This window comes from Aulostomus chinensis, chromosome 22, assembly GCF_037954235.1.
Source record: "Aulostomus chinensis isolate RoL2024-O1b breed Wild chromosome 22, RoL_Achi_v1.0, whole genome shotgun sequence".
Lineage (NCBI taxonomy): Eukaryota > Metazoa > Chordata > Actinopteri > Syngnathiformes > Aulostomidae > Aulostomus > Aulostomus chinensis.
This window is the reverse complement of record NC_141341.1, coordinates 14,699,392-14,715,954: the sequence shown is the minus strand read 5'-3', so window position 1 is coordinate 14,715,954 and position 16,563 is coordinate 14,699,392. Positions and strand designations below refer to the sequence as shown.

The 16,563-nt window shown below is 44.3% G+C and overlaps 1 protein-coding gene across 1 annotated transcript; it reads left to right on the top strand.

Annotated features, from left to right (window-relative positions):
• Positions 1-1,996: 1,996 nt before the first annotated feature.
• Positions 1,997-16,540, top strand: jazf1a (JAZF zinc finger 1a). The gene is made up of 5 exons (XM_086194114.1): positions 1,997-2,281; positions 8,497-8,569; positions 9,776-9,972; positions 11,432-11,601; positions 13,764-16,540. Exons 1-5 carry the CDS (start codon positions 2,167-2,169, stop codon positions 13,938-13,940), a joined length of 732 nt encoding a protein of 243 aa, XP_086050240.1. The 5' UTR covers positions 1,997-2,166; the 3' UTR covers positions 13,941-16,540.
• The last annotated feature ends 23 nt before the right edge of the window (positions 16,541-16,563 follow it).

Genomic DNA, 16,563 nt, shown 5'->3' with positions numbered 1-16,563 from the left:
GCAAACTGTCTGACCTGAATTCTTCTTCTCTGCGGGTACATCACACATAACATTTTCTATTTCCATCAGGCAAATGCGAGGCTAGAAGTGTTAATGGAAACTTTAAATAGCATGAAAGGAGTTGCGCTTGATTATGTAAGAGTTACATCCACCTCTGATTCCCTCAAGTATGATAGTAAAGTTTGTACACCAACATGTCTTCAGTGGACAATCTGAAACTGGGCTAAAGTGTAACATCATGTGCGACCCACAGACCATGAACCAAATGATGTCATGCGCCATAAACTCCATCTCTCTCTCTTTCTCTCTCCCTCTCTCTCAACACATGCTACTACTTGATTTACGTAACGGTGTTGGGAACTGCGTCACTGTCACAGTTTTGATACTCTGTGTGTGTGTAATGAGTGTGTTTATGTTGAGTGTGTGTCTACATGCATGTGCGCAAGAGAGGACATCTGCTGATGAAGTCATTGTAGACTACTGTACAGTGTGTGGTGATGTAATTTTATTTGTGTGTGTGTGTGTGTGTGTGTGTGTGTGTGTGTGTGTGTGTGTGTGTGTGTGTGTGTGTGTGCTGTGCTTGTAGTGATGGATCTGATTGTATTTTGGGTTTATTTCAAATGGTTTAGTGGACTTGGGCAGTCAGAAAAAGAGTGTGTGTGCTGTTCTTCCTGAGTGGGTTTGCAGAAGTGGGGACCGGTGGTTTATGGCAGGCCATTTTAATGCTCGATTAACAGGTACAACACAGGCCAGCCGGCCCTGGTTAGCCAACCCTGATGATTTAAGAACATTCTCCTCTCTCTGGGAGCCACACACACTAACCATAAACACATTTCAGAGTTCTCTCCTCCCCACCAACTGAGCCATTACAGGGCCACATTAATCAGTAAACTTTATGGACGTAATAGATGCTGTTGTCAATGGGTTATGCAACCGTTATAACTAAAATCGCTCTCTGTCGCGCGCGCGCACACACACACACACACACACACACAGCCCTTTATAGAATTTAATATGCAAAATTCATTAACCAAATGACCAAGATGAGAAATTACTAATACAGCACAGGCACATTTCAGTACAAAGTGATGACATCATGCCCCTATGGTATCAAACAAAGGCATCTTTGTGGAACCAAGTGGGAAAAAAAATTCTCTGCAATGTATTATCATGTTAAAAAAAGATCATATTCAGTATTTGTTCTTTGGAGAACAACTGGTACTGTACTGGTAAATTCAAAAAAAATTTTTTTTTTTAGGTTCATATGCAGCTGTTATTACTTTACCATCTGGTTTAAGCGACCAGCCAGTGAGGCCTAATCATGTCAAAATAATAGATGATGATGAAATAAACTACAGTCTCACATAGTTGTGGATTAAAAGACATTTACTGGCCATTCAACTCATCCACACAATACCAGCACTACTTAAGATCACCCTTCCTTCCATTCTCTGTTAGGTTCTAGTGCTTCATTTAACACTGTTGTATCGTGTAAATATGGCAGAAAAGTAGGCGGTGGAAGAAAAATATGCAGTTTTTTACCTAAGACGTGTGTTCTTGACATTTGGATGCTTTCCATCAAATAGAAACATACAAATCCCTCTGTTCTCTGTTACATCTATGTATGTAGTATCTGATGTTATTCCATCATATAAGACTTTCCTAGGCTTCTCATCTTACTTACCTGTCACTTTATATCTTATCAATACAAAAAAAATATTGGGACATTTCTAGTGAAATTTTGCTGGGATGTGCTTTTAAATCCAAACTTCCCTCATAGGTGTTGTTTTAAGACGGTAGTCAGTCAGGATTCTTGATCACATTTATAGAAGTTCTGGTGCATGTGTGGGAGAGACTGTTACTGCGATAACTGCACACAGTCTACCTTTCATTCATTGGTGGCACAGAACCCAACAGGTAAGCAGGTCATGACGTAGCTGCCACCAGCCAGCCCCCCACCCCTCCTCATCCCACCCGGCACCCCCACCCCCACCGTCTCGCCTCCTTCCCAGCTGCGTCCGCCGCTGTCCTGTCTGGCAGCCCGGTGTCTGCAGCTCCGCCGCTCCGCACTCTGCCCCGCTCCCACCCCGGACCTGAAGCCTCTGCCTCCTCGTTCACCGCCCCGGCTCCCAGACCCCCCACCCTTCACCCGGCGAATGCACCATCATGACGGGCATCGCCGCCGCTTCTTTCTTCTCCAATTCCTGCAGGTTCGGGGGCTGCGGTCTCCAGTTTGAGTCTCTCGCCGAGCTCATCGTCCACATCGAGGACAATCACATCGGTGAGTCGGGCCAGAGGGGTGGACGGGGCTAGGTGGCTAGCTGCTGTTAGCTAGCGTTCTAGCTAGCTAGCTAGCTAGCTAAGCGCAGACAGGCTCGGCTCCGCATTCCGCTATCCCTGCCGCTCGGTGTCCGTCGAGACTCGTCAGAGTGCCTGTTTTTCCGCATTATGGAACGTATATTACAGTTATAAATATCGCTCTGTGTTATGAAGGGGTCGTTTGTTTTGCCATGCACAAGCTATAGTGGTTCCATTTTATACCGGTAACTCGACTTCGAGGGCCGCATAGAAGTGTGCCTAGCATCCCGGGCAGGCAGCGGTTTCCCAGCTAACGTTGCAGAGGAGCCCGTGTTTACGTCCGCAGGCCTGATGCGCTGCAGCCGGGGCTACCTTCCCAACGTTTGTGAATTGAACAACCAAGTCTGTCGCCTTTGTCACCTCAGGTGTCTCTAAAGATATCACCTTTACCAGTGCTATTTGATTATGTTGGTGTGACATTATTACCATTGACACTTCAAAGTTGTGTCAGACTCATTAGGTTTTTCTTCCACATGCACAAACTGCAGCTTGTTGCAACGCTTTTGAAGTTTTCTACAGTGAATCTTCTGATATATGCTTAGATGGCCTACCCATCGTTTAACAGCAGGTACCTAAATGTTGTTATATGCTTATTATTCTGACCTGGAGTAGTATGTAGTATTGTCACTGTCATGTTTGCACAGAAATAAGTTTGTGGCAAATGGCATTAATTTGTTTTACTTGTGTTGCTATCTGATAAATTTGTGTCTCTTGTAGAGCAAAAAACACATTTTCTGTGATTTGCTGTCATGGCCTCAGCAAACATACAGATGTTGCCTACAATAATTTCAATCGGTGCTTACACTTACTCTTTAATTTAGAATAATTCCGTTTTTAGATTAAATAATCCACCGTAGTAAAATGACACAATAGCACTAACGTAATGTGCTGCAAAGTTGATCAGGGATAATCATTATTTGTGGTCTGCATCCATCCAAGGGAGGCCATTTGAAGGGGGATGCTCCTTTGAGCCAGTCTCCATGGCAACTGGCTGTCTCCAAAGGGGTTGGGGGCAGTTGTACATTGGCTTGGTTATAGCACACCTGCTGTCTCACCAGCACAGAGCACTTCCATGCTGTGGTGAGGAGGCGTACACCCGGCGTGATGTCACAACAGTTTTTGAGAGACTTGTAGGCTTGGGGAAAGTGAAGCATGGTGGCGTTGTGGTTCTGTCCTCCCATATGCTCCATGGATCTCCTCCAAATATGAAGCAAAATAGGAGGAAATTAACACCGTTAATTGGAAATTTGTATTTTTTAACCTCACCTGTGGCTGTAAGTGTCAATCTTACCTAAAACTAATAAAGTATATATATCACACGGACACTAATTTATCCCCCCCATCTGGCTCCTTGCTTGACCTTTGACTCCAACCGTCAGCTGAGCGGAATCGCAGTTCACCAGTCAAATTACTCGGATTAATGAGCTGCCTCTCTGGCGTGCTTTATGCTGCAGCTGCTCATCAAGATCACTTTGTCTAATCAATACAAACCCACAGATCGGTTACCACGGGGATGAGTGTGACAGATGGAGGGGATTGAGGTGGGAGAGTGCGGGGAGAGCTGGCCGGGTGCTGGTGCTGTTTGGCTTCGACTTCCCTTTTCGTTGTTGAAGTGCGATTGATAATCAATGAAAACATAAGCTTGCTTGAGCTCCTCCTGAGATGAGAGATATGTTGTTTGAGCCTTTGTAGATAACAAGATTAGTGCGATTGCTGCGTTTCCTGCAGGGTGCAAACAGACGATATAAACATGGCATTGATCCATACATCATATTATCCAGAGGTGACAACAGGCTGGTTCTGACAGACATAAATAGCAGTAAAAGTGAGTCAGTGGGTCTCAGGTGCACGTGTGTGTGGGTTTTGTAGACAGTACTGCCCTCTTGTGGCAGGACATCTTTTGTGCTACGCAGTGGTTTGACCCGTTATCTCAACTTGAACTCCTGCCTCCTCACACACACACACACACACACACACACACACACACACACACACACACACATAAAGCACATAATAGCTACCAGCACACACACATTAACACCAGATGAGCCTGTCGTGATGCTTTCCGTGAGAAAACTGGTTCATACGTGAGGGCTGTAGCATTGACCTCATCCTGAAGGTAGCGTCCCATCAATGACATACACCCGCTGAATGCCAGAGGAAACGGTGGACTGTGTTTAGAGGGGTGTTTGGTTGTTGTTGAAGGCTTTGTGCTGTGACTCTAGGTAAGCTCTGAGGAATGTAATGATGTCAGGCTTGTGTGCACGGCAGTGTTGTGTGCTGTTCTCACCTGCACAAGCACATACCTGCCTCTTAGCTCAACAAAGAGGCCCGGCGAGGGAGGGCGACGAAGATTAAAAGAGAGAATGAGATTTGAAAGAGAAGGGGAAAATCTTGGGGCGAGCGAAGGGAAATCCCAAACATCTCAACGCATTTAATGGGATATATTTCCAAAGTGGATTTGGTTTCCTAGCAGGAATAGAATCCTGAGCTGTGACTCTATAAGAGAAGTGAGGCCAGTTCTGTGTTGTCATTGATAACCAAACATGCTGCAGTCATTTTTGTGTGTAATTATTCAGCCCCCGGGTCAAGCAAAGCTGTTTTCTTTTATCTGCTACATTTTGGAGAAACGCAGTGAAGTGAAGCAATTTTTAGCGGCGCTACCCGACATGAAAGCCCCTTTCCTTTTGTTATTTTGAAGAAATAGGGGCCAGGCTGAGGAGGTAATATGTGAAGTGCCACAGTTTGTCCTTGCAAATATTTAATTAATGTGATTGTCTGTGGTGATATGATCATATCACATTGGTGTTAACAAAACGCTGTTCTGTAAGCTTAGGATTTAGTTCCTGTGGTGCACCAGCGCAACTTAGTTAAGTTGTTGTTGTAATAATTTATTTAGCTATAAAATGCCAGACAGTAATGCGTATCACTTTGTCCTGTAGTCACTGGTGACATGCTCATGTTTGTACCCAAGAATATTTGGGTCACAGAGATTTAAATGCGAGAACTTCAGCTCATCCTCACAATTGTTGGGCTGAAATCATAGAACTCAACGCTTGTTAGCTGAGCGTAATGAAAGGTGGTGGATGGGGTGCGTTAGCATAACTCCGGCAAAAGTCATCAAGTGTAGACAAGTGTTGTAACATTTGCTCTCAAATAACAACTTTTAAAAAAGGATTACTAGATATTGAGTGGAGGGATTCATCGCGGCACCCCAAAACTTCAGCGAACACAATAGAACTGAAACAGCGACTGCTGCAGCAAATCATGGCTGACTTGACAAGAGAGGAGGAGGAGGAGGAGGAGGATTCCTTTTCCACAAATCAATCTGATCTCTATCTGAATCAATCAGGAATCTGATCTATTTGAGATATAGATATAAATATATGAATCAATACTGCTGACTACTATCAGTAAAAATCACAGTAAGTCATTTTTTTCAACCACATAGCTGAGCCCTAACTGCCAGATGATCCTACTACAGAGGTGTGACACAGGAAGGGGTGTGTTTGTGTGTGTTTGTGAGTGAGCACGTTCACCATACTTCCTAAATGACCTGTCAGGGTGTAGTGGAGCAATTAGTGGATCGGCATCCCAAACTGGAAACTATAGAGGCTCTCTTTTCACGCTACACATAACATCCACTCACACAGGGTCACACATCATCGCTTTGCGGAAGTTGCAAAGCCCGAAGCGCCCCACCAAGCACAGGGATGTGTAATTACAGGGAAGTATGCCCCCGCCCATACACCCCCTTCCACCACCACCTCTACCCTCTCCTCTTCTCTCCCTCCATCCGGTTGCCTGCTGCTCTAGAAACACGTTAAAAAGCTCTCTGTGGCTTAATTAGCAGCCTGCAAAACAAGACGTGAATTCTTGGCCTGCTTTCAACACATACACATGTGTTCAGACACACACACTCACCTACACGTGTGCACATACAGTGCACACGTATGTACACGTGAGGGCAGCAGGGGGCAGCAGTGTGCTGCTGGTGAGAGATGGATGTCTGTGGTAATGGCTGACGGCATTGGCTCTTGACTGGTTTCTGCAACGCTGACACAAGTGTCCCAAACTCCTAGGAGCTTGGAACTGAGGTGTGTGTGAAGTGTGTGTCATGTACATGCCGCTCCAGCAGGAGCATCAACAGTGTGGTAGCTTCCTGTCTTGCTAGGTGAGTGGAAGTTATAAAGTCGGGTAACATTTCCTGCTACTGCACCTGGCTCACCTCATACACACACACACACACACACACACACACGCTTGTCTTAGATCTGGGGGTCTGTGCAGGTTGCAGACTCACTCATGAATCCTTAGCTATTAGCTACTTTTCCTTACTTGCCAGTTTTTCAGGTACGCCCCAGTGATATCTCATGAAGATTTTAAGGATTCTCCCTGAGTTCCAAGACGACTCATTGGCAGCTCATCAGAAAAGTTGTGGACAGCATCTCAAAATTTTTCTAAAACCAAGATGTCATTCATGTCCAAGGTGAGGTCCCGTCACCCAGAGACCAGTCATATCGTTATGTCATGAATAAAACACAGTTGTTATGTAAATCTAGTCAGCTACATCACATAAGTTAGTTCAGCCTCAGAAATGACTAGAATTTATGGTCATATTTCCAAATAATAAACATGTATTAACAGGAATATCACACGTACCCAAAGCCAGCTTTTGGATGGATGGATGGATGGATGGATGGATGGATGGATGGATGGATGGATGGATGGATGGATGGATGAAGGAAAATCAAGGATAATTACAAACATTTCTGTTACCAGCATCTCAACTATGGCGATATCCTGTGACAATTTAATGAATGACCACAATAAAATGATTTCTGTCAACTGATATAGATTATTATTGATCATTTTTAATAAAAACAAAAGGCTTGAATTTAAGCAGTTTATTTATCAGTCGGTTTCCTGTACTTCCACACATGTATTTAGGTATTAAAAAAAATACTTGGATGAAAGTGTTTGTCAACGTGGTTTTGCTGAAAATGACCATATTAACACCCTTCCAACGCCACCCCAGTTCCTTCTCATTTTAAATTCTAGGATGTACAAATAAGCAAGTTTCTAAAAGACTGGAAATTCAAAACTAGAAACACTGTGTGTGTGTGTGTGTGTGTGGTGCACAGAGTTCTGGTCACTCCATCTGAGCAGCAGGTAGGATTATTAGGCACAGCTATAAAAGACCACCTCTGTGGACCACCTCAGGTGTGTGTGTGTGTGTCAGTCAACTGATCCACACCAGTGCTGTTTCTTCCTCACTGTTCAGCACACATGTATGTGCATGCGGGTGCGTGTGTTTTCTGTACAAACGGAACACTGATAGTGTTAGTTAGAGTGTTCGCCCTGGGTTGTGTTCTTGTTTGCTGGGCTCCTCGGTGTTCTCCTTCTCTGTGGGAAGTCAGCATTTGTTTTTAATTACGAGGCGTGAACGCCCCAAAACCAAAGGGCTAAAACGGCCAACACACTCACATACACACTTGGGGTTAGTTGGAAGAAGCATTCAGGGGTGTTCTGTTAATTTTTGCTCATAGATGATCCAATCCTTGGATCTGACCTGTGATACATCTGCTAGCCATTTCTATGCAGCTGCAATTACGTCGACACGCTAACAGTCCTGCACGCTATGGGGTTGGTTCAGATTCCTCACAGCGTTCTCTTCTTCAACACTTGATGGCACTAGTTCTTCACAGAAGCTGCCCGCACTTGCTCCTGCTTCCAAGGGGGAGGGGCTTTGTCGGCTTTGCCCTCGGGCCGTAGAAATATCCTGAAAAGTGTGTGTGGACAGTCTCCTTATCAGGCCAGTGTCGTCTTCTCTGCCACAGCGAGACTCGGCGTCAATGCAGGCCTTCGTTGTGTATTAGCCAGCCAGGCTTGGCACTGGCATGTTAATGTTCCACTTATGAAAGCATCTGAAATGTGTGCGCCGCTGTCACGTATTGTGGAGTAACACAGAGAAGGCAGTGTGGGAACCGCTGAGCAATCCGTCAGCCGATCTGGCAGGAGGAATAGATGTATGAGTGCGGTTTGGCAGGAAGAATAGTTGTACAGTATGAGTCAGTGACCCCCCCACCCCCTTCACAGAGACAGAGGTGATTATTTGGAAATGTCTTTCTGTCCCAGACACAGATCCGAGGGTCCTGGAGAAGCAGGAGCAACAGCAGCCCACCTACCTGGCCCTGAGCTACATCAACAGGTACACTCACACCAAGCATCTCCCTATAGAGGGCAGCAGCACTCCACCAGTGACCATCCGCCTGCCTGTGTGTATGTGTGTGTACATGTGGCTGGCAGTGAGCAGCCCACATGACTGATGTCTTCCCATAGACACAGCAGTGACTCATCCACAGACCGACACAGAAAACCACACAAGACAGTCACTTTTGACTCCCTGTGCTGCCAAGCAGCACAGCCGAAGGCGGCGTTTCAGGATTATGGCTTGTTTGTGATGAGTGTGGTGAACCGATGTATCACAACCCACTTAATGCCCTGTTAAAACATGGCAAAAACAGAGAGAGTGAGAGTGTTGTTGTTTTTGGGTAATTGTTCAAGCAGTGAGGTTGTTAATGTCATCTTCATTTAGTGCATAATGTTGCGATGTCTGTATGTTTGAAAGGGGGCAGTTCCTACTTGTCACTCTAACAGCAGCAGAGTAGAGAGCAGCCATCACTGGATCTTATTTGAAGAAAAAAAATGGCCATATACCAAGTCGGAAGGGACAAATGAAATCCTGGTTGTTATGTTTTTCAGCTGAGCCATCATTCCGATTGGTAGCCATAACTTCATCGTCAAAGGAACGAGCTCAGAGAAGTCATGAAAAACTTGGAAAATGTGGGAAAAAAAGCCAAAATGTTTAAGAAAGTGTCTTTTCACAAATGCCTGTGTGGTTCAGCGAGGATCCAGTGAAAAAAATACTTTTTTTCCCATCAAATAGCTTATTATTTTTAATTTAATAGACTTTGCTACATTGTCACAGGATTTTTATTGTCGCTTCTTTTATGAGTACTGAGACATTTCAGAGGATGTCGGGTCATGAAAATGTGCCTCAAAGGCATGAAAATGTATTGCTACAAATGTGTATGAAGTACACGTAGTCACATGATCATACTAGTTGTTAAAAAACAAATGTAAACAAACATGTAATAAACAAACATTTATTGGATTGTAAGTCAATTTGCTGCACAAACAGAACAAAATCAGACTCACAAGGACAAAAGCCAGAAAAAGAAGAGGAAATATCAGGCTTCAAAAATGGAATTGTTAAGATGAGTTAGCGAGGTGCTGAAATTGGCGTCAGCGTGGCGGCCAGATGGGAGGTTAACTGGTGACAGACAGTAGACACAGAAACTGTGACTTGTCATGGAATTGACTGATGACACACACTCGCCTGGCGTGCTGTCAGGTTCATGACGGACGCGGCGCGCCGGGAGCAGGAGACCATGAAGAAGAAGGCAACACCCAAACTGTCCCTGTCCATCACGGGCGGCGTGTCCAGGAACAGCACAGCCACGCCACCTCGCCACACCAGCGGTAACTTGACGCCTCCCGTCACGCCCCCCATCACCCCCTCCTCCTCCTTCCGCAGCAGCACACCCACAGGTACGACAGGTGTGTGTCGAAACGTGTGAGAGGAAGAAAGAGGGGTTTTGTGTGTGTGTGTGTGTGAGAGAGAGAGAGAGAGAGAGAGAGAGAAAATAAAGAATAGAATGTGTACGGATGATGAGCCGTGTATCATAAATGGAGTGCAGCCTGTTTTGTCCTGGAATGACCTACTCACAGGTGCCTCTAACAGCTCGTCGTTACAGCACCAATGATACTAGACTTTTTATGCCACTGAGAGAGTTTTTAATGTATTTGCTGGCATAGATAACGAAAACAATGTTGAGGCCTGTGGATGTAACTCATTGCCTCAATATATTTCTTTAGAGGTGATGAAATATAAGCTTCTCCCTCATAACTGATTTGTGACTTGTCATTGTAGTGTTTTCTAAGGCAGTGAGATGCATTTTGTTGTCTCGATTACATATTTTTCATGCCACAAGCTATAACTCGTTCATAGATACAGGAGGACAAAACTGAGGCTTTGGTTCATGCCTTCATGGCTCAGATTGATTAAATTGAAGGAACAAGTTATAGCCCATACCCTCAATACAACCAAATTGAGGAAACAAGTTGTATCTTGTGGCCACAAATTATTTCAGTTGATGGAACCAATGATCTTAAAACATTTTTTTTCTTTCTCTCTCTCTATGCCTGACCACTCCAGGGCACCATAAGAAGAGGCTCAAAAGCAACCTTAGCTGTGTGTGTGTGTGTGTGTGTGTGTGTGTGTGTGTGTGTGTGTGTGTTGGGGTTTGGTGGCTCCTGCAGTGAGCAGACCAGTCAACACTCTGCTAATTACATAGCAGCTGTCACGCTGTGTGTTCGCATGAGGCCGTGTGTTCTACAGCCTAGAAGCAGATGTCCAATTCCAGCCCAAATGCTTCCAAACGTAGTGTTAGGTCTGGGCTTTTACACCAGCACACAGCTACACATGCACACACACGCACACGCACACACACACACACACACACACACACCCTCTTTCAACATGTGCCAGGGTACCATCCATTTCCTCAAGCTGAGGTGGAGCATTTCCTGTGAGATGGTGGGGGGTCAGTGTGCCTTTATATGTGTGTGTTTTTAGTAATGGGGCATGTGGATGTCTGCGTTTTTGTGTGTGTGTGTGCGTGTGCGTGTGTACGTATGCACATGAGTGGAAAATATTCAGCACTTTTGCAAAGTGCTTTTTTCAAGCCTGAGAAATAAGGATCACTCCCACTTAATGATCTCTTACGTACTGCCAAGCCCTGCATCTTGACTCACAGGCACAGCACTGCCTTCAGTAACATGTGGGCTGCTAACACGCCACAGTCGACTTGTAGCTATTAATAAAAAGGCACTTATTTCTCTTTGGTAAATTCCCAAAGCATGATGTCCTTTTGGCTATCTCTCTAAAAATATTTCATTGGGGATGACTAGAATTTTTTTGTTCTGCATATCTCCATTGTGCCTCCAGGCAGCGAGTATGATGAGGAGGAGGTAGACTACGAGGAGTCGGACAGCGATGAGTCGTGGACCACAGAAAGTGCCATCAGCTCCGAGTCCATCCTCAGCTCCATGTGCATGAATGGAGGAGAGGAGAAGCCGTTCGCCTGCCCTGTCCCAGGCTGTAAGAAGAGATACAAGGTATGCGTCCACCAGAGGACGACAGAGACGGCCTCTACGGCGCACGTAGAACACGAGGTTCCGCGGTTTCTGATCAAGTCCACACTGGAGCTTTTGTCTGAGTATCACATGTAGGAACATAATGTTTGAAAAAAAGCACATTATGAATCCCGATTGTCATGATAGCAAGGGGCGATAAATTCATCATTCTATATTTGCTTTGGTTCGATTTCATTACAGCAGCAAACAAAAACCCTCATTCAGGCTGTCGTGCCGGCTACTTCACTAACGACCGGCGTGGGAACATTACTGTCTTGTAACCAGCGGCCAGCGTGGGAACATTGCTCTCTTATACCCCTTTCACACCAGAACAGTGAGGATAGATGGAGCTTTGAATAAGATGGTGAAGAGGGACTTCTGATGACTGGGTGTTCTCTCATGATTGTGTCTGCATATGTTAACATCCTCCCAAGATTTTCAAGATAGACAGTTGAGTTCATGTTTCTCAGCTACAACAGTAATCGTAAAAGCAATTATTGCCAATAATTTTCAAGTACATGTTCCTTTTATGAAATATGCTAATTTTTTATTTCGATTGCCAGGATACCACTTTATCATATGGAGGTTAAATACAAAGCTACAGTCAGCACCACACTGGCAGCAGGTGTGCTGCCAGAGTAGTGCTAGCTAACGTTATGTCCGCGACGTTAGCTTTGATGCTAGCTTTGAGGAAACAAAAATGTTGCGGCTATTTACTTTTGAACATTTCCAGTGTTTCATCAGGTGCTTCCTCGGGTTGGATGTATTGTTCTGGCCAGCATCATAAATGTTATGGCAATAATCATTTCCATCTGTTTTTATAAAAATGTAGCCACACTTTTGACTCGCCGTCACGGTGCTGTGTTGAAAAGCTGTGGGGCGTGTTGTCATTTTGTGTCCAAGGCGGTTCGCAAAGTGTTCCACTCTGGCTTTCTCCAAATTCTCTCACACTCACCGTGGTGCATTCAGATGCCAGTGTTTGATGTTTGTTGTTGATTTTACATCAGTTGTGTTTCAGCAGGTAGCCTGAAAAGTACTGAGTTCAGTACCCAATCCAAATAGTCTGTTGAACAAATACCTAAGTATACATTTGATAACTGTCTATACTACTCAGCTTATGCGGATATAATGTGATGTCATTGTTGTATCCCTTGGCCACATTCAATACTCTCTCTCTCTCTCTCTCTCTCTCTCTCTCTATATATATATTTTTTTGGTCTGTCTGACTAATGTCATCAGTTGAATTAATGCTGCTACAAAACTGCCGTTGAAGAACGAAGAAGCATTGATTTTGCGTTTGTAACGGTAGTCAGCGCTAACTCAGCTAGCAGGGAAGTAGCAGGGTTTGTTCTCGTGATCAGTAAGTGGTGTGGTATCAAATCAGTGTGTAGGTGCTCACTGATACAGAGCCTGTACTTTTACCAGTACTGAATGGAACAGCTTTATTATGAAGTACAATGACAAGCTAACCTGACTCACAGGGACGTCACATGCGCTCAGGCAGGGATGTACGTGTTAAATAGTGAAAGTTGATTTCCTTCTACTTGTAGCTGTTGCAGACTCGTGCTCTCACCCCTTTTCTTACTTAAGCCATGAAAGCCTAAATGCATATTTTTAAAATCCATTTGGCTCCCAGTAACCACTTACTGTCTACTGAAGAAGAAATCAGTGGGAATTTGAGAATTAGGATGTACAGGCATATTAAATCAACTGGATTGGATACATAGGATACAGGTACTGAATGCCAGACACCAGCACCCAACATGGTTTCAAACAGTTTAAGTAGATATCGAAACCTGACTTGTAGTAGTAGTAGTAGTAGTAGTAGTAGTAGTAGTAGTAGAGTTTATCTCTAATACAACAACCAGCATCAGTGCGACACGTTTAAACTTGATGGAGCCGTTTTTGACTCACAAGCCAAGAAGCTTTTAGCAGCTTGTGCAACAGTTTGAGTTCACCTGCTGCTGCTGAGTGAGATATATGAATTTTCCCAGTATGTGTGTCATCTTTGGGTTACATGCATGTGTCTGTGTGTGTGTGTGTGTGTGAGGGCATTAGCCTGAACTGGATAGGACATGTTTATTTAGCAGGTTATGGCTCAATCTTAATCTTCCGTCACTCCCCTTCTCCCCCGTCTCCTTCAGAATGTGAATGGCATCAAGTACCACGCCAAGAACGGCCACCGCACACAGATCCGTGTGAGGAAACCGTTCAAATGTCGCTGCGGCAAAAGCTACAAGACCTCACAGGGCCTGAGACACCACACCATCAACTTCCACCCGCCCGTCTCCACCGAGATCCTGCGTAAGATCCAAGGCTAGAACTCACGGCCTCGTCAATCAACCACCCCAAACGTAGCCCTGTCCCGACCTTCCCTACCTGACACCCCACACACTAAAGGATCAAGTACATGCTTTAAGTTCGACTTTTATTTTTGGTTCATCATCTTCTTGTTTGTTTGTGTGACATGACTTTTTCTATCTTTTTCTATATTCCTGTTATATCACCTGTATTTTTGGAGAGAGAGAAAAAAAAAGCAAACATATTTGTAGTATTTTTATCGTTGTACATTTGCACATTCGTATATGCTATCACATCTATTGTTTTTTTATTCTATTGTTTGACTTAAATAAGGTGCTAACTGTAAAAAACAACAGCAAGAAAAGACAAAAAAACAAACGTTAAGAAAGAAGAGAGATGGGAATTTCTAAACGAAGGAGATGCGAAACAGGAAGTGCAACCAAGCCTCGACCCGTACTTGTGTTAGAGTGGCACGAAGTTGACCGTGCGGTACCGATCGAAGCTCTGAGGACGCCACACTTCGTCTCGGTCCGCTGAGCCTGGATCTGTGACCTCACAGGCACTTCTGAGGGTTTAAGTGCGAGAGTTAAGTTATACTTAAAATAGATATATTGATATATAAACAATAGACAAATATGTAGGTGTATATAAAAAATATATATAAAAGTATTCATGAGCATATACATAAATAGTTACATTTTATTTTCAAGCTTTATTTTATATATTTTTGTCAGTGTTTTAGAGTTTTTATTCAGTAAGTGTTCCTTTCATTCCTTATTTGCTGAGATGGCCAGTTTAGTCACCTCAGAGCTCAAAAACAAGGTCAGCTGTGTTGAGGAGCTCGACCCGAGCGGAATTGCGCGTCGCGTTTTACTATCGACCAGGAGGGGGCGTGGTAGAACAGAGCCCACTCCCATAACCAGTCCACTGAAGCATTTCACCCCCACAGGGAGCCATCATCCACGTGTTTCTCATCGCGAGTGCCAGAGCTGTGTTCCAGAGGTTTTTAGCGCGAACGCAGGTGAAGCGTCACACCGGACGCCAGTTGCCAAGATCTTTGTAGTTGTTTTGTTTTTCCATGATCGTTGCCAACAGCTCTCCACTGCCAAACATTGACCATACCATGTGCCTGACTAAAAAAAAAAAAGGGGGGGGGGGTAATGGTTTCGCCTTGGAGGTTGCCAAACGTGTGGCAGTGATTTTCTTGCTCCTCCAAGAGTGTGACGAATGTTTTCATGCATGCGTTGTGTGTCGTAAGAGGAGGACTAACGTGTGTGTGAACGGGGAAGCTGGATTTGTATTTGAGAGAAATTTTTACCATCTACAAGCTGTCGTTGTGTGTTGTGGCATTCCGGTTTGTTGTACGTCCATGTGTGCGTGCATGTGAAATGTGTGTGTGTGCGCGTGTGTTTCAGCAGTATCCAAGTCATCAGAGTGTTATCATATCCTGTCATGTGTGTGCCAGGCCGCTGGTTTCACTCCTGTGGAGCAGGATGGCCGGCCGGCTGGCGTCGATGATGATGATGATGATGCGTCATGTAGTGTTAAGGCGGCCAACTTGTTGCTCCTGACAGGAATTTCATCATTCATTGCCTCCAGAAAAATGCAGCGCCAAGTGCCAAGACACACTCACTCATGACATCATTCCCTTCACCTTGCACACCTTTTTTTTTCTTTTTCTTGTACTCTGCTGAAAGCTCTCAGCTCCAGCTTTTCTCATCGGTTTACTTTGATGGGTACAGTGACTTTTGACTTGCACACACCCTCCTGTCCTCCAGTCTGCTGTTGCCATGGACACCACAGGGATATTTTTGTTTGTTTTAGACTTTGATAATGACCTGCTCCACATTGTTGATAAAAGGAAAATACAAAGAAACAACCGGCTCATAAGTTATTTACTACAGATGCGCGATATTGTTTTTGTTTTGTTTTTTCAATTTTTTCCCCAATGATTTTGGTGGATTAGGGCTAAACAATTAAAAACATCTAATTCTGATTATTTTTCACAACCATTTCAATTGCAGTAATCACATTTGAATAGAAAACATCTTCAAAATGAGTTTTGCCAGTAATTGTGAGCTGGAATATTTGTCACATTGTGATTTCAATCAAATTACAATATATGACTCAGCTCTACGGCCCCCAAAAATGTATATCTTATGCACATTTAGTACATTCTAAAGTCACATATTAACATTGTGAATTTTTTTGGGGGGGGGATATAATGTTTCATTAAAAAAAAGCCCATAAATCTTCAATTTACTGTTTACTGATGAGCAAACAACAGCTGCATCCCTATGTACTTTCTTTTTAACATGACAGCACCTGAACCTGTCGTAGTATTTTATTTAGTATTTTACTATCGAGTGCTGCAGTGACAAATAAGCACAAAAGTGACCTGAAATACATCAAGCACACATACGTCAACCAGACGGAGTACATCTGTAGTAACCCTGACATGGCCGGTGTGCAATAGAAAGCCTCACTGGTTTCAAGGTGGACGGACACTCCCTAGTTAAGACGCCACTGTCACCGTGGCAACGGTTTCAACATTTAAATAGGGGCCAATTGCAGTATTACACATGGGAGAGGAGGAGCGGAGGCTGTGTGCAGTAGGAGATGGGGGGGGGGGGGGGTTCAATA